Source organism: Cyprinodon variegatus, unplaced genomic scaffold (assembly GCF_000732505.1).
Source record: "Cyprinodon variegatus isolate N-32 unplaced genomic scaffold, C_variegatus-1.0 Scaffold134, whole genome shotgun sequence".
In the NCBI taxonomy this organism is placed as follows: domain Eukaryota; kingdom Metazoa; phylum Chordata; class Actinopteri; order Cyprinodontiformes; family Cyprinodontidae; genus Cyprinodon; species Cyprinodon variegatus.
The window spans coordinates 247,073-265,230 of record NW_015150587.1 but is presented as its reverse complement, the minus strand read 5'-3'; the positions used below and the strand labels follow the sequence as shown (position 1 = coordinate 265,230).

The window sequence follows — 18,158 nt, the reverse complement described above, 5'->3', positions numbered from 1 at the left end:
AAAAAGATCAAACCTCATCAGCCTAATTTTGGCTCAGCAATTCTCAAACATGAGGAACTATCTATATGCCAGCAGGTTGTTTAGAATAAATGTTGTCACTATCACAGATTTAAACCTGTGGAGTTTGGTGAGACCTAGAGGGGTTGATGGTAGAACCACAACCTTTGGTTTAGTGAGACTAATAATAAGCTGTTCAGCAACACTTCAGGTTCACCAGCAGCAAAGTCGAAAGCAACCGGAAGCATGTAGATAATTATTACGATTTTAAATAAAAACCTGGTGGCCTTTGCCCAAAAAAAACAAGCAGGACATTGCTGCATCTTTCCGGAAGAAAAGCAGAAGAAAAAAATTAACACAGTAATTGTTCATCAGACTAAGTTTTAATACCCTTTTAACGTGGTTTGTGGTTAATTTTTGATACAGATAATCCTCTGACGTGTCTTCATTTTATTTCCCACCTAGGTCCCTTAAACATCAAACTTCTATAAACATCAACACATTTTCTCTCATATGCTATTGATAACTTTAGTCCTCATACATAATTCAATTTTATTAAGTTTATCCACAAAGGACCAATTCACAGCACCTCCAAGAAGCAGTTCGATCAAATCATACATACAGACTGGTTAAAATGAGGGCTTGACAAAATAATTATATTTGCAGTACAATTGTAGTTTATCAGAATGCAATTGTCGAATTGCAGAGGCAGTCAATTTGGTAACATTTAACAAGAGTAAGACACCGACTTTCTCTCTCCAAACCTTTAGGTGGTGGTAATACCCTTAGAGTGGGTTTGCCACCACAAGGAGAGTTGCAGCTACTATGCAGGTCAAAAAGCATACTAGCAGAAGAAGCACTTTTCCATGCAAAAGTATCAGTAAAGTCACAACCGACTTTGGACAAATAAGCTTTCAAGGTCGTGGAAACAACAAAACCCTGAAATGAAACATCTACAGTTAGTGCAGAGAAAATCGAAATAAAATCTAAATTTTGGTACAAAATACAATAAAAATAGTATTTAGATTTGTGGAGAAATAAATTTATTAAGCCCCAGTTAAGGGTTTTCTATCTAAGAAGACCCAGCCGATTGCATCAGGTCATTCACTATGCCACAGCACAAAACCTTTCCATTTCTTTTGCAATGTAAAAAAAAAAAAAATAATAATAATAATAAAAAAAATATATATATATATATATATATATTTTTTTTTTTAAAAGGCAAAAAAAAATGCCCATAAGATTATGGTCTTATAAAAAAGAATCAGAGAAAAAAATGAAAAGGTGGAAAAAAATAAATATTCAAGAAAAGCAATTTTTTTTATTTGTTTATTTTAAAATAAGGATGACAGAAAAAACCTTTCACACTCACAATTACCTTAAAGTCGTAGGGAAACTACTGTTCCAACTGTGGCATTTCCGAATTCTCCTGAGCTGTGCCCGACTTTACACGAGTGAATAAAGTGAATGTGATTGGTTGTTTACTAAGGGGGCGGGATTTTTGTGGCGGGAGGTTCGCAAGCTTTTTGGTTGTGGCCGGTGTCTCAGGAGCATCGTGCTAGATTACCAGTTAGCAACTTAGTGCTAGTAGGTTCCCAATGGGAAATTCCATTGGGACCAAGTAGCACTAATTTGGTGACTTAGAAATGACACTGTCAAGGAACGCTATGGACAGTGGAAACATGTAAGAGGAGGAGAGTTTTGTGTCAGAGGTCGTGGATGAGTCTCTTGCATCATACATTTTTTATTTAGAGGAGGAAAGTGGGGACGAAGATGTTTCGAAGATGACGCCAGGGTGGCAGAAGCTTTGTTTGGTGTAGAAGGCTTACAGCCGTACATGTTTGAGCCCTTGCCTCGCTGCCAGTTCTGTTAGCTCTGCGCCTGCCGAAGACACAGACGTCCATCCCCAAGAACACTGGGACGGAACTAAATGGGAAAGTAAATGATTCTTATTTCTTATTTCAACCGTTGTGTATATATATAACCTGGGACATATGAATCAAGATGCTATGACCGAAAAAATTATATTGACAGATGACCGTTGATATATGATTGGCAGGATTTAGGTGTACAAGCTGACGTATAACTAACTGGCCTACATAACATAACGAAAAAAACCCCACAGATTTTAAAATAGGATTTTTTTAAAAATAAAAATCTCAAACTTTCAGGACAATATGGTCTGTTAAAGAATACATTTATATACATGTTTAAGCCAGAATGATTTGACATCCAAATATACTTCCTTATGACTTTATATCTTTTTCCTTTTAACTTGCCTTGATCATTGTTGATATCCTTTAGTTTTTACCTTCCTATATCAGAAGAAACGCCCAAGGTCCAACTGTTTTAAAGGACCATTAATTTAAAACAAAGGGAAAACAAGCCTTTAGAATCTGAATGGTAAGGCTAGCGGCCACAAATAACATTTTGATCTGGTTTTCGATACAATAATTTAAATAGCCAACATTTGTAAAGATAAAAGCAGCTAAACACTGCACCTAAAACATAATGTTACATCATGCTGATTTTTCTAAAACATTTGCCAAAATATTATAAAAAACATAAAATATGCATTCCATAAATTTGATTTATTGAGAAAGTAAAAAGACAGTCAATACAAAATGCGTTTAATTTCTCCCTAAATAAAGACTTTAGCTATCAGCACTTACACACTAAAAGATTGTTTATGCAATTTAAAATGGCAGAGCTTAAAACCTCACTGCAGTCTGGAGTAAGTCTGTTTTTTTCATTCCACTTATAAGACTTTTTTTTTCTATTTGTTTTATAAAGATGTACAAAGTACAAGGAAAAAAGCATGTAGAGAAAAGTTGAATCTGTAACCCTGAGCTGTGTAAACCTTGTGGGAGGCTGGAAGAAGTGAACACCTCTGTTTTTCAACACATCCTCAGTGCCAGCCACTTTAGTTTCTCACTCCTTACAGAAAGAGTAAAAGTTTTGGTTTGCAACTTTTAGACTGCCTAAATATTTTTGTCATAGAATAAAAACTGAAAGGAAAACCCTGACATTTTGGAGAATCTGTAACCCTGAGCTGTGTAAACCTTGTGGGAGGCTGGAAGAAGTGAACACCTCTGTTTTTCTACACATCCTCGGTGCCAGCCACTTTAGTTTCTCACTCCTTACAGAAAGAGTAAAAGTTTTGGTTTGCAACTTTTAGACTGCCTAAATATTTTTGTCATAGAATAAAAACTGAAAGGAAAACCCTGACATTTTGGAGACTGTTTAACAAAAATCGAATATAAAAATATGAATATTGTGCACTTACACACAGCAGACTTTAGCTTTAGTCATCATTTGTAAAAGATTTATTTTAAACGTAATCAAAAGATGGCAAACCAACCTTGGAAGTAATGTTAAAAGTTAACTTTCTTAATGTTCCCTCAGGCAAGAAAGCCAGGTTTAGACACCCATAATTGGTAAGGCTAGTGTGCTGCTTTAGCAAACCAGGTAAAGTCTAAGGTGCTGCGGATAAGCTGGTCTTTGCAGGCATTAAAAGATTTATGACAGAGATAAAATAAACCAAGAATATAGTATTAAGCAGAAGGTATGGTTATTCCTTTTTTATAAGCCTATATTACAGGGTAATGAAAGAAAATAGCAGTTATTTACATTTCATGTCTTCTCAAACGTCCAGTCTATTGGACCAGGTTCTGTTGGAGTCATTTCTTTCCACTGTCACCACATGTTTGCTCAATGTGAGGGATGAAATTTGACTTCCTTGGTTCCTTTTTAATTTGCTTTACAGTTTTACAGTAAAGAAATTGAAACAGTTCTAACATTTAAATAAAAATATATATATTAATCTGTGTATGAAGTTGGATTAATTCAATTATATATTTATGTATATATCCTGGATCTGATTTCCATGTGTATAAAGAACCTTGAAATGTTATATAAACAGATTGAAATAAACTATTTCAACCCTTATAGATTGAGGTTGTGGTGTAGAGGAATTATCTAATTTCAAACTTTTTTACCTTCGAATATCAAACAATCTAAATAAAAAAATTATTACTAAGATCTGACTGAATCTTTCAGGGGTGATGATATCTATAAGTTAACATAATCCCTTAAATGACAGGTAATGGACATTTGTCCAGTGTTATCAGCTCTCTGAACTACTTAGCTTTCACAATGATTTGAATAACTCTGCGATAGATTTTTATCAGGAATTAAAGCTTAAAACTGATAGTTCTTATTTGTTGGCAATATGTTGGCAATGAAATGTAAAGTAATGCTTAAACATGCTTTCTCAAAAAAAAATCTTATTGGGTTGCTAAATCTGTTTTTTAGTCATCGTTTTCCAAGCGTTTTCATGTTTAATAAAATCTAACCACTTCAGTGTGTAACTGGTAAATAGAAACCATAAAAAGCTTTTCAGATTTTCCTTTTTTCCACATCCACAGTGTGAGTTAAAGGTCATGGCTAAAACCTTATTAACAAAATTATTCTTTTTTTCAAAAAGAATACGTCCACAAGATGTATTACTGTGGTACAGAATAAAAGCATTTAAAAGGGATAAAAATAATAATTTTATATATTTCAGGAGTCAAAAAAATGTAAATATTTATTTTTGGTAATCAACATTAAAACATTTCGGCACCAATAGGCGTAGTAGGTTGAAGTGTTGTGGGACGTAACTCAGGTGTTGCCGATAAGAGCTGGGAAATTGCTTTGTTTCTGTTACATCTCTCAGATTCAAGCAGACAAAAAAAAATTCTGATGTAAATAAAAAAAAATTAAATCCTCATTTAAAATCTATGATATAATAATGATCATTAGATTAAATGTATAAATGACAACACAAGGAATGACATTAAGGGTAGTAAGTAAATAAGAGGAGTGTTTATTGTCTAAATAACTGTAACAGGAAATGCTTTTATTTCTATATACTCTAGATAAGTGGAACAAAAGTTACTTTTATCTTTAATATTTTCATCTGGCTGTGTCCTTCTACCTTTGCAGAGAGAATGTTGGAGGCCAGTTATGCTCACAATGTTCTTAAATGGTCCAAAGTCATTTATCACCTCTATCAATTTGAAAGACATTTCTATGTTTATAATTAATAAGCTACAGCTAACATAACGAGATTGCCATGAGCCCATAAACTGCATCACCACTGGTCAATAATCAGGCTCACCCCTTTATACTAAAGCCTGCTTGGCAGCTGCAGTCTGTAGCTCCCATACCTGCTTCATTAAACTCAGTAAATTACAAGAAAACAACCGTTTTCAAGTCGAGTCTTAATTCTACAGCGCACAATTCTAAGTGGAGTCTGAATATTTTTGTTTTCTTGAGATACAATATCAAACTTGAGTTGCCATTCCTGCAAACAAACAGTCTTCCTATTTGATTCAAAAGGTTTACAGAGAGACCTTTTGATGTTTCCGCAGAAACCATAAGTGATAGCAAATACTTTGCAAAGGACACTCCTAGAACTACTGACTATGACAGCTCTGATAAATTCACAGGATCATGCCAGTTGCTGTTAATTTAGGCTCAGATGTAATAAACCACCCTCCTTATCTACTGATAATGTGAGAGGGGTTAGAGCAGGCACAATAAAAAGTTAATCATGTTTCATGACTGTGACCTCAACTGTGGTTTGAGTGCTGATCATCTATCAGCCATTACTGTCTGAGAGATGACTGCATTTATCATAAATGATGGAGCCACTGATGGAATTTCATCCCACAATACGTTATTCATATGTGATTATACATCTAATCAAATAAAAATAATTTACCATTTTCAATTGATCATTTGAATGGTATTTCTCAGGCCTTTATTATTTTTTTATATTGCTGGATTCTGACCTACTTCTTCCATTTGATAGACATAAGCCACATGCTTTACAAACAACTGCCATAACAGTATTTAAAACTGATAAATAAGAGCATTATTGTGTGGAAGAACAAACATAAAACTTGGCTGTCAAGGTCTTTACAAAAAGAAAAAAAAAAATCTGAAAAGTGTGGAGTGGCTTTGCTTTCAGATCCCTAAGTCAGTTGTTCACAGCCATATTTTTTTGTGAATAGCCAGTTGCAGAATGTCTTTAGTTGCTATTCATGTACTTGAAAAGTAGCTACATATTCTTTTTCAAGTCTTTTCACAAATTCTTAGCTTTAAACACCTAGATACTCTCTTTATTGCTATTTTTTCTCTGGTCTGGTAAGTCCCTCTTCATGATGCTGCTTAGGTAGCTAAAGTTCTCTGGAAAATCACTAAGATCAACACAAAAAAAGCTGCAAAAAACACTAAGAGGTTTAAGTATTTCTGAAAGTTACATTACCTTTCGTGGTCTTACTTAAGTTGTCACTAACCTGGCTGAGACTTGTCGTTTCTCCCCTGGACCGGTAGGCAGGAGTACAGTTAACTGCTCTCGGGTGAAGTGATCAAATGTTCTACAAGCAGGAAAGAGGGGTATGCCGAAATGCAGATGATTGGAAGGATGAAAAAAATCAGAAGTGGAGTGAAGAAAAAGTGAAATTTTAAGGTAACGGGAGAATTTACATGGGAGGCAAATAGGAGAAAACCAGAGAGTAAAGGAGGGCAAAAAGCAAAGCAAAAAAGGAAACAAAAACAAAACTAGAGGTTGGTAAGGTCACACAAAACAGTGAGTCTACAGGAATGCTATGTAAAGGATGAAATGAACTTAGAGACGTGGTCATGGGGGGGTATGATTAAAAATGATCAATCATGACTTTTACTGTGTTCAAGAGGAGGATTCATAGAACCACTGGTTGACCCAGACAAGAGAATCGATTGACCTGGGGGAAGAGATGTCTGCAGGCCAGACAGACAGTCAATAACTTGGCCGAGGCTCTACACAGGCCACACAGCACCGACTTAATGCACTGTAGGGAGAGAGGTTTCAGCTGCCTGATTGAACATTTGCATTATTAAATTCTAAGATTTTTGAAGGAAACATTGATGTGGGTGCATGCATGCAGGCAGAAATTATATTGATCACACATAATATCTTTGAAAAATTACTGATAGAAATGAAGCTCAGAAAAGCTGATCTTTTATTGGATGAGCTTGGAAAACAAAGAGGGAACGATAATTTGTACAAAAGTTTGAATGTGTTGATGAACTAAGCCATAGTGAGACAGATTACATGTATTGAAGTAGTGTGGAGCAGAACAGGATCCAAAATATTGCTTCTGTCAGTGAGCCCCAGGGCAGCTGAGGCTACAATGTAGCATACCAACATCAGTGTGTAAACATGAATGAATGTAGTGTAAAGCGCTTTGCTGTGGCAACTGGTAAAGCTCTTATACAGGTACATTCCATTTAATATTTAAAGAAAGGTTAAAAAACAAAATCACATTTAAGACATCAAGAATAAATTTAATTCTAAATTAAAGAACTTGGGGTTTAAAGACAACATCCAGACAAATGGGGTCATCAGAGATATCAGCTAAGCCAAGGATGAGGTGTATTTCATCCTCCTACTGTGATAATTGATTCAATTAATATATACGATTTCACATTACTTAAACTTTCTGACAACACAACCTCAAATTTCAACATTCATTATTTGTGCATAACTATTAAATGGAAGTAAAACAATATCAGATTTTTGACCTTTTTACAATTAAAGTCTAAGACACACGGCTTGCCTCAGTTATTAAGAGGCTCCATTAGAACAGCTTCAAACAGAACAACCCCAAACATAAAACAGAAAAATCCAATGTGCATAGCTGGTAGACAAACCTTAAAGGCCCTAAATGAAGTGAAAAGTGATGCAACAAAACTACAGAACCAGAAAAACAATCCACCACTATGTAATGAACTAAAGTTAATTAACAGATAACTGCCAAAAAAATGTTTTTTTAATAAGAGCAATCCAATTTGAGTTTAGATCAGAAATCTATTCTTAACCTTGATTTAACATCCATCCATCGTAGTAACTGCTGGCAGTCATACATTCAGCTAAATAAATAACTGGCATGAAGAAGAACCAAGTACTGCTCCTAAAGTTGGATCCCATCCGTATTGAAAACATTGCAAAGCTGCCGTAGACAAATCATTTTCTTTTTATGTCATCTCTAACAAGGCAGCGATAATCAGAAAGGAATAAAAAGGTGAGGAAGCTGCTCATTCTTTTACTCTTTGCCCTTCTCCCTTCTAAAGCAACAGAAGAAAAAAAGAGCAGTAACCAGCACATTCCTGTAAATCACAACTAATTTCAGCCCTGCCTGACGCGCCTACTAAAGTAGAAACACATGCACTGCCTCCTCTTTTTCTTTTCCATCCTGCCACAGCCAGCCCACACTTTTTTTCCTTGACTACGTCTCTCAGTCTGCTCCCTTTGCTAGTCATTTGTTCAATGCATCCCTCATGTTTCAAACATGTAGTCAACGGATCAATACTCTGCTTCCATATTTCATCATGTCTTTCCACCAACTTTAGTTTAAACCACTTCTTCTCTTGTCCCTGTGGTGTCGATGGAAACCAAGCAACACAACACAAAATCAAAGCCAAGTGCAGCATTTTTTGCGGTTTCTCTTTACTGCCCTCCAGCTACTGTTGTCAAACTTTAAATTATGGCTGAAGCCTCTTGAATAGACAAGTAAACCTAGTCAGGCAACTTCGGAAATCCATGTTAAGCTTAATTTTTCTATTAAAAGCTTGAAGTACTCTGATGCATTTTACACCTGAATGCCAATTTAGTGCACATTTGTCATAATCATAAGATATTTCTGTAATTAAACCCCCCAATTCTGTTTTTTTTTTGTCCAAAGGGTTGCAAAAATGTTCATAATATTTTTAGAGAATGGTGAGTGACATTTTTAAGACTAAATATCTTGTGGAAACAAAAAACTAACAAACAAAAAAACGAAACCTTTCTCATGTTCATGTCTTGTTTCTGTACACACTTGTGTCCTTTCATTCTTAACCTCTGCCCCATCTATCGGTTGTATCACCAATAAAATATTAATTTGCAAAGTCTTGGGGTGGCTTCCCTCAGCATAAACAGAGAAGATGGCGGTTGTTTCTTTTCAGGCTTCAAGGTTTGGAGGAAGAAAGTAAAGACATCATCCTGTAGACAGAGGTCTCCATTCAGATACTCTCACAATTCTCAAAACTATCAGGGTATATGAATCAATGTGGGAAATTCCTTTATTTTCACTCAGACAAATGAATAAATAAACAAATAAATAAATCAATAAATAATCTTCTATGTAGAGCTAATATGCCAAGTTGTTCCAGGTAATTTTCTTTCATTTAAACTTACAAAAAAAAAGGAAAAACTAAAATAGAAGTGCAATTACTGAGGCATATGACAGATCAGTTGCCCAGGAATGAGGTTAAACTAATTTTTAACATGTTTTTGTTGCCAGTTAGAAAAAATGCAAGATATGTCACTTGCTTTGGAACTAACATAATTTTTGGTTTTATAATTTTTGCTTTTCTTTTGCGGTGAAACACAAAGGTGCAGAGCCCTGTCTGATAACTGCCTTCAAATGCCTGCCAATATGATGGTACAAAGAAACTTCTCATTAACTGAGGAGGTAGCTTTTAAAAAAGGACTGAGAACCAGAGAATGTGGAGCTACATAATGAAAACAAACAGTAGACTTACATGTGGGATATCAAACTTTGCTCTATCCAGTTATGTGATAACCTGTGCAGGGATAACAAATAGAATATAATATTAATGGCCTGGTGTATCCCTGTAGGATGTCCTAATTGTTTAGACAGAGCAGATCCGTCTTTTGTAGACACTATTTGTTGCTCCTACTGACTGGAGGGTTTAAAAAGGTCCCCTAATCAGGAAAAGAAGTTACGTGTTGAAGCATCACGTTCTGACATTAAGCAGTAGCTGGGTTATTAGTTTGCATCTACTTTCTTGACAGTATGGCCGTCTACCTCCATTTCACATAATGGGCTTTCATGCACCATTTTCCTGAGCTATCATAACCAGGTAAACCCCCCAAAAAACAGCCGCCTTTTAGTATTAATGATAATAACAAATAAAACGTTCAAACTTCAAAACAGGGATACAGACAACACAGATGCATAATCTTATTTCAAAGTTGACAAACGTCTTAAGTACAAAGACGTGTGTGCTGAGCAGTGAGCAGAAGAAAACAGGATGGTCTCTGGTTACAGCTTCCACTACACAAAACAAATAGAGTGAAACCCAAGCAAGCGGCTGTTGGCCGATGTTGATATTTTTGTTCTTTTCTTTGGGCCAGGCCAGCACTGTGCAGCAAACACTACAGCTGAGTGGAGACACACAGTTATTCCCTGGGCTTAAAAACAGGAATTTAACTGTTCTCTGTCCATTTGGTTTAGATATAATTCCCTCCTTTTTGAAAGCCACAAAATACAAACAAAATATTTTCTCTTTAGCACGTATCTTAGCAACTAAAGAACGGTTTTCCAGTGACTTCAGGGCAGGGAGTGAAAGGGATTTTTTTTTTCTTTTACTATTTTCAGTGAAGTCAGACTTGACTTAGGGTAAATTAGATTTTGCAGAATATATAACCAATAAAAGAAAATCTCCTTTGGATCGGGTTAAAGGTTGCAACATAGAACTATTAAATCAGTCGTGAAAGAAACTGGACCGGAGCCTGCTTTCATTTTCAGACGTTATAAATGGCTGTGGAGACACACTTAAAGCTCTGATCCCAGATTTTCTCCATCTGAGGTGGAACTTTGTGAGCTGCAGGTCTATGTGTGTGTTTGCAGGCGTATGCATGGTGAGTAAACACTACCGTCGGTCGTTCCTCCTACGTCGGAAGAGCTTTTTGGTGTGAGCGATCTCAGCCTCATTAGGAAGGGGTGGGAAGACCTGTGAGAAACAAACCATGGTGTAAGAGAAGGCTGCTGTCAAAACCAGCAATTTCTAAGACTCAAAGTGCATGTAGAGTCAGATGAAGCATCCTTGGTGGGGTTTTTTTTTATTTTGTTTTCAGTTAAATAAGAAGGTAAAATTGCATGCAACTCTTAACTTTTATCATCACACAGATGTTGACTGGCAGCTGGATGGGACTGACCTCACTGATTTACCTAATGACAATTAAAGAAGGACTAGCTGGGTTTACAAGTTGCTAATATTTTTCCTATGAATAAAGAACACATTTATTGCAGTAAAACTGTATTTGTCCCTGGGGGGCAATCCAATGGCACAGTATGGCAAACATGTTCATAGGCACATAAAAAAAAAATAAAGACAAGTTAACAACACAAGAATCCCCTTGTCAGGTTACTAGAAAGCTGCAATTGAAGGAAAAATCTGTTAACCTCTTAATATCCATCTCATTTCTGGGTAATTCGCCTATTTTGCATACCCAAATGGAAAAGCAAATAACTGAGGAACTGTAAGCCCAAATTACATGTGTGATACTTTATTTGAAAGCTAACACCTTCTAGTTTTTGAATATATACATTAAAATTGGATGAGTAAATCACCAAAGCTGCATCAGTTCAAACAAGACTCAAAGTTGTTTTTTTTATTCTCGAAAATAATACATCTTTTTTGAACAGCAGTTATAAAGACATGCTTGCTTGTTGGGGTTTCTTTGTCATGCTACATTTTGACATGCTGCTATAATTGTGCTTTGGTGTTCACTATGTCCATAAAATGAACTAGGTGGTTGAATTGTGGAGAATTGAAGCTTTCCAACGATGTCTAACATGTCTATATTGGTAATCATTTTACCAGCGTAATTCTCATGCATTCTGAGTTATTATTTGTAAACGCTTTAAACGAGGCTAAATGTAATAACTAATTTCCAAACAACTGCAGCTGTAGCTGGTATTATAGTTTTTAGAACAAAATATATTGGTTTGCAAGTAAAAACTGCAAACTAATATAAAAAAAAGTATGTCTTTTATGAAACTGATGGGTATCTATATTAAACAAAGACCAGAAAAAAAAAAAAAGTACAACACAAACATGTCCCGTGTTTTGCTTTAGCACAGATTCATATGAAGGAGCTTTGAATGGATCTTTAAATGAAGAGCTGCTACTACACGGGTCAAAACCTTTCTAATATCGGCCCCAGAATACATTTTTAAAAAGTCAAAAGAAACAATTGAGAGAATAAAAAAACAGACCTTAACTCTTAACATGTCAGGCAGATGATCTGACCTTTAAGACCAATAAACTAGGAGAGGAATAAATGGTGGCTCCGGTCTAAATAATTTCTTTCTCGTTTTCACTGAATAACATTCAAGGACCACATGAAAGGTTCTTTCCCTCCTCTGCATTTTCTCAGTGTTTATAAACCAGACAAACCTTGTTAAATATACTCCTAGCAGCATGCACGCTGCTGCCAGGTAAGAGAAGTTCTTAGGAATAAGCTACATCAAAATGAGTCATTTCTCATTTGACTAAATTTGATTTTTTTTTTCCAGCAGGTGGCTGAGAAATTGGTATTACTGCTGGAATAAAGTCTGATGGATATTTCCTCCCGCTTTTACAGTTCACCTCTTATAAAAAGGAAATATGAAATCCATCATCCATAAAACATTGGCTCTGTCAGTCAAACAGTACAGTTTCCCTTTGCTCATCACCACTGTGTGCTGTTACCATGGTTATAAGTGGCCTAGGACTAGCCCTGGTGAGTAAACATGCAGGGTGCGATGACCAACAGTGTTGTGAAAAGGATGAGTGCATAAATGAGCCAGACTATGAACAGCTGTGCACACAAGGTAATGTTTAAGACACAGTCCATGAGGGGTGAGCCCAGGGAGAGAGTGTTGTCTCACCCTGGTAATATTTTAAAAACCAGACAGGTGGGGATTGATCAAAAAGAAAGTAAACAGTTTCCCAAATGGTAAGAAATTAACTATGGTTTTCTCCAGCTACACATTCAAAATTACAGTTTCAGTTTTCTGACTATTATTGAAGCCATGTTATCTTAAAATCCTCCAAACTGCAATCAAAAAGCATGCTACCAACACAGTTTTATATGTCACAATTGGATTTTTTTTAGATTTCTAGAGTTTAGAGATAATTTCCAAGCATATGTATGAATGTTTTTTTTTTTTTTTTATACGTTTCCAAAAATGTTTCTACAGGGGATTTTTTAAAAAAAGCATGCTACCAACACAGTTTTATATGTCACAATTGGATTTTTTTTAGATTTCTAGAGTTTGTAGATAATTTCCAAGCATATGTATGAATGTTTTTTTTTTTTTTTTTATCGATTGCAAAGATGTGTGAAGAGGCTGGCTAGATGAAAGGACAGATTTAATTCTGATAACATATAAAGCAAAATTTTATGATTATACATAAGCATAATCTCAATAAATTTCAAAAATAAAAAAATAGAAAAATATATTCAATTTCATTCAACCACTTAAAAAACGGCATTTTTATATTTAAAATGTTTTCTGACTATTTTACATTGACTTTAAAGCAATCCTTTCAGATAAACAGGCATATCATGAGAGAGGACAGGCGGCTGCCAGATGGACGGACAGGTTTAGGAATGGATGGTCGAACTGACAGATTAGCTGGTGAACAGGGAGTGAAATCAGGGATTTCTACAGGTGTGGAAAAAAACTCAAATCAAGCCTTTTTCAGACTCCATAAAGAGTTTGTTGAAGCCGATATGAAAACCATTTTTCTTTGGTGGTTGTATTTTTTTCCCCTAAGTGCTCAAACAAAATAAAGAACCAGAACATTGTTAAAATTGATTATTCCTTACAGGAAACGGATAACTTGGGATTGTTTTAGCTTTGATTGAATACAGTTGACAGAACATGAAGGAGGAGACTTTCAAACAGACGTCCAGGAGTCTTTTTCTAAAAGAGGGCAATGGTTAGATTTTTTTTCTGTTTTAAAAGGAAGATCAAATACAGAACTAGAAAATCCTGACAATGCAATCTGTTAAGTATTTCATTCTTGTTTTGTTTGGGAATAGAACATTTAGCTGGAAAGCATTCATTAGTAGAAGAAGAACAAAAATGGGAAACCAACACATTTAGCTACTCTGGATTACTTGTAATTTGTCATTGATAATTCTTGCTATAATTCCAAAACAAACATCAGCAAGTGAACAAAATTTACAAATAATTGACATATGTACTTTACTTTATTCTATAACTCTGTTTTGAAACAAATGTAAAATATCAAGAACTTATGCTGTGAAGGCCTAATAACAGCCGATATTGTTAACTTGACAAGTGTTTCCGCCTACAGATTCCTTTTTTGTCAGTCTTAAGTGCTTTAAATTAAATAAATGGTTGTAGCACACAAAGCTTATAAAGTTAATAACTTCAAAAAGCTGTTTACAAATGATGATTTCATTCATTGAGGTGAATAGTTGCCCAAACCAACCTTGGCCTATGAGATAATCTAAAAATCATAACCCTGGATTGATACTGCTAGCCTATTCACGCCACCTTGCTTTGCACTCCACCACAATTCATTTAAGATTCTCTGAGAAGCATGCATGGTTAGCATAATAAAAAGCAGTGATAAATCCAGAAGTTAGACCAAAACAATTAAAACAGGGACTAAAAACCAGTTTAAAAAAGCCTACCTTTTTTCTTTTTTTTTCTATTCAGACATTTTCACTATTTTTGTTCTGTAATGGCTGAGTACTGCAACTACAGAGGCTATATCTTTTGTCTATTTTAGTCTATTTATTGTGTATTTGATGTGTCAGTAATAATTACTTAGAAAGGATTTCAAATCTGAGCATTAATTGTCAACACATAAGATGACAAGGCCTTGAAGAAAATCTAGACTTTGGGGAATTTTTTGGAAAGCACAAATGTAGCGCCTGTTTAACTTTTTATAGGTGCAGTTTGATCCCTGTGCATCTGACTGCAGGGTCTGGAAAAAATAGAAATGGGTCATATTTGGTGTCAAACCATTATCCTGCAGCAGCAGTGTACATGCTCACATTGACCATAATGGGTCCAACTTTACTGTGGTGTTTGCACCACAGCAGAGCAGAGCCAAAGCACTGTACATGCGATGTAACCTGTGTCATGATTTGCAGAAACAACAAGCAGCACTATATCATATTCAGCAGTGTGACATTCAACACAGTTCATTGAGCTGATTGGGTACCTGCCTCCCATGTCAAGTTTTTAGCCAATCCCAACAGCAGTAGCAGCTTGATTTGTATCACATGTAGCCAAGTTAACTGATAAATCAAATTATTACCAAATCCAGTTTGGGGGAACACGCAAACATCTTCCCATCCACAAAGGAAAAAACTGCGTCCGTGTGCTCGTTTTTCAAAAAGGAATAGCAGGTATTCTAGTTATAACTAGCGCTGGGTATTTTCGCCAAAGTCCTGAATTGATTCGATTTTGATTCATACAGTTCTAAATCAATTAATTTCAATTCGATCTGTTTTTACAACAATGAAAGTGGTTCAACTGTGTGTCAAAATACTCATGTATTTTATTTTTTTCTTGTCACATTAAACACAGGCAGACAGTTTAAACTTGAGATGTGAACAAAACTGTCTCATAAAAGCAAACTTGTTAGTGAAAACTGAAAAAGTGAAGCCTCACCATGAGCAAGCAGACGTGACACAGTGGGGACATGCATGCAGACATGCATGAGCTCTATCATCTGCACAAACCATATTTGCAGCGTTGTCTGTAACAACAACCGGGTGTTTGCTGGTCAGCCCCCATGTCTTCAGTCAACCTATTGGCTATATTTGCAGTTGTCTGGCTTGAAGTAATCTTGAGTGCATCTTTCCGGCTCATTTGAATGCGAACGTCACGCGCGTCACAATAAAACGAAACAATCTCATTCCCTAGACATCGATTTTGCAAAGATGTAAAGGAATCAATTCAAAATTGATTAAATCGATTTTTTTACCCAGCCCTTTTTATAACCGGTGCAGCAAAGTTTTTTTGCTTCAGCCTAAAATCTCTATTCGACGCGTTAATGTCTTATAAATCACCGCATTTCATTGGTCCGAAATATTTCTGGATCGAAGCAACTATTGGCTCCTGGCAAGATGTATTTTCGGGAGTTTGTGAATTCACAAATCTTGCAGTAATTGAACTTGCTTGAAAGGTAATAGCTAGAGAGGTTCTACAACAGCAATTATATTATACAGGTAAGGTGGTAATCGGGCCGAATGAGTCTAATGGGGGGAAAAAAGACAACAACAACAAAAAATAGGATGATCAGTTGATTCATGATTGCATTGCCCATTTGAAGTCAGCCTTGTCTGATAACAAAATAGGGTTGATGGGCTAAAATATTTAAGCATGACAAAACAGCAGAAGGAATCTATAAGGGGGCAAATCATTTTTCACTGCACTTTCAAGAAAAAAAAAATCATGTAGAACTAGATTAATAGGAAGACATTGTGGGTGAGAATATGCTGTCTGCAGGTAGCAGGGAATGCAGCTTAGATCAAAGGAAGCAGGAGCTCTCCTGGTCTCCTGCCAGGGGACCTCTAAACTCCTAGCAGGCAGTGTGACCACTGTGGACGTGACAAGGATAGGGATGGGGGTGGGGTGGAAGCACAAGGTATGAACCAGAAAATGATGGTAGAAAGCTGACAGAGTGAGACTTTGAATTCTATATTTGCTTGTATGTTTCATAGTGAAAACAAATAATAAGACAATCTGTAGAGATTTGTTAAAGAAAAACATGAAGGACTTTTTCTCCACATTACATTGAGAGGAAATTGAAATGCAGATTATCGTTCCAGCGGAAAAGACAAACCAACTTGTACCAAATTAAAAAGTAATCAAGACTAACAGTAAACCAAGATTATTTAGAAAGGATGGCAAAAGAAGATGGAGTTCTAAAGATAATCTAGAAAGTTAAGACTTTCTCTGAAGGATTTTCTGTCAGGCTCCTGGAAATGAATGAGGCTGCACTGTTGAGGCAATCAGTTCAGTGGTAGAGGTATAAGTGGCCGAGAAAGAAAGTAAGGAAATGAGAAGAGCTACTGGAGATGGAAACGTGAAAAATAGAAACAGAAAATAATTAGCGAACTTTCACTTCAGTAGCCTGGAAGTGGAGTGCATGCTTTCCTGTCGGCTCTTATGCGTAACAATTCTGGTATGATGCTTGGTCAGTCAGTCCATTGTTTCTCTGAGCTTATTTATGTTGAGAGGGACGCCGTCCAAAAGCAATAAATTAAAAAGTACCCTGGGGGTGGCACTGAAGGACAGATTGTTGAGAACTGAGGAGAGAAAAAGAGCAAGAATGACTACAAGGCAGGCTGTAAATACAAGATAGGGAGCACGTAGCGAAATACAGGCAGGGAGGAGACACACGCTGATACAAGGCCAAAATAAATACTACTCCTGTTTGTGTTAATTCAGGGACTGGTTTGATCTTTTTTTTTTTAAACAAAGTGCAAATATTTTTTATAAAGACCAAAAGCGTAGAATTATTAAAGCCGAATTTGAATGAGTTGGGACATTAAAAAATAACAGATCAAAGCAGTGTTTCCTTTATTCTGCCTCTCTGACACCTATAGCAAACCAGATCTCACACACAGGGCATCAGATGTGTGGAGGATTTATGATCGATGCCTTTGTTCATTACTCTGAGAGATGCCAACAGAACTGTGTATTTGAAAAGCTGCTGGTTCAGCAGAGGTTGCTCTTCTATAGGGCACGGTTGTCTTTTCTTTTCTCCTCACACTGTTCCCACGATAGCCTGCCTCCTGTTGCCAGACTACCTCGATCTTTGATGTACCTGTATATTCCTCCGTGGCTAAAGTCTCAGATTGCATAATAAATAAGACAAACAAGTCGGGACCTTACATCTATGCCTTTCATCACAGATCACCTCCTGATTCTCACTGTAGCAGCTCTAAATCTCGGTTGCGGGAGCTTAAGTGAAGTTTTATGAAGAAAAGGGTGTATAAAATAGATCTTAAAGCATGTGGAAAAAACCTAGAAGGTAAAGGGAAGGATTTCTGATCTGAGAGAACCCAAATAAAGAATCAACAGGACGATAATTATGGTGCTCAGTTTCACACTTACATATTTTAATAATCAGGCGCTTCAACTGCTATAAACAGTAATTATCATTAAGATTATGACGACCTGAATATATATTTTACAATTGGAATTTTAAATCCATTCTAAAAGACAATAGCTTTAAACTATCGGTTTTAGATGAAACTAAGTGCAGTTGGTTATGAAAAATCTAAATATCTGTTTGCACTGCAT

At 36.0% G+C, this 18,158-nt stretch overlaps 1 protein-coding gene across 4 annotated transcripts in view; it reads right to left on the bottom strand.

The window, feature by feature from the left end:
- Window positions 1-18,158, bottom strand: part of ctif (CBP80/20-dependent translation initiation factor) — a 60,302-nt gene that overhangs the window by 14,788 nt on the left and 27,356 nt on the right. For 2 of the 4 annotated variants that reach the window (XM_015376403.1, XM_015376399.1), the window contains exons 8-10: window positions 10,748-10,824; window positions 9,610-9,651; window positions 6,342-6,422 (exon numbers count right to left, since the gene is read on the bottom strand). In XM_015376403.1, coding sequence (XP_015231889.1) covers window positions 6,342-6,422; window positions 9,610-9,651; window positions 10,748-10,824 — 200 coding nt within the window. The remainder of the gene's footprint in view (window positions 1-6,341; window positions 6,423-9,609; window positions 9,652-10,747; window positions 10,825-18,158) is intronic. The other 2 variants (XM_015376400.1, XM_015376401.1) reach the window with 2 other exon arrangements.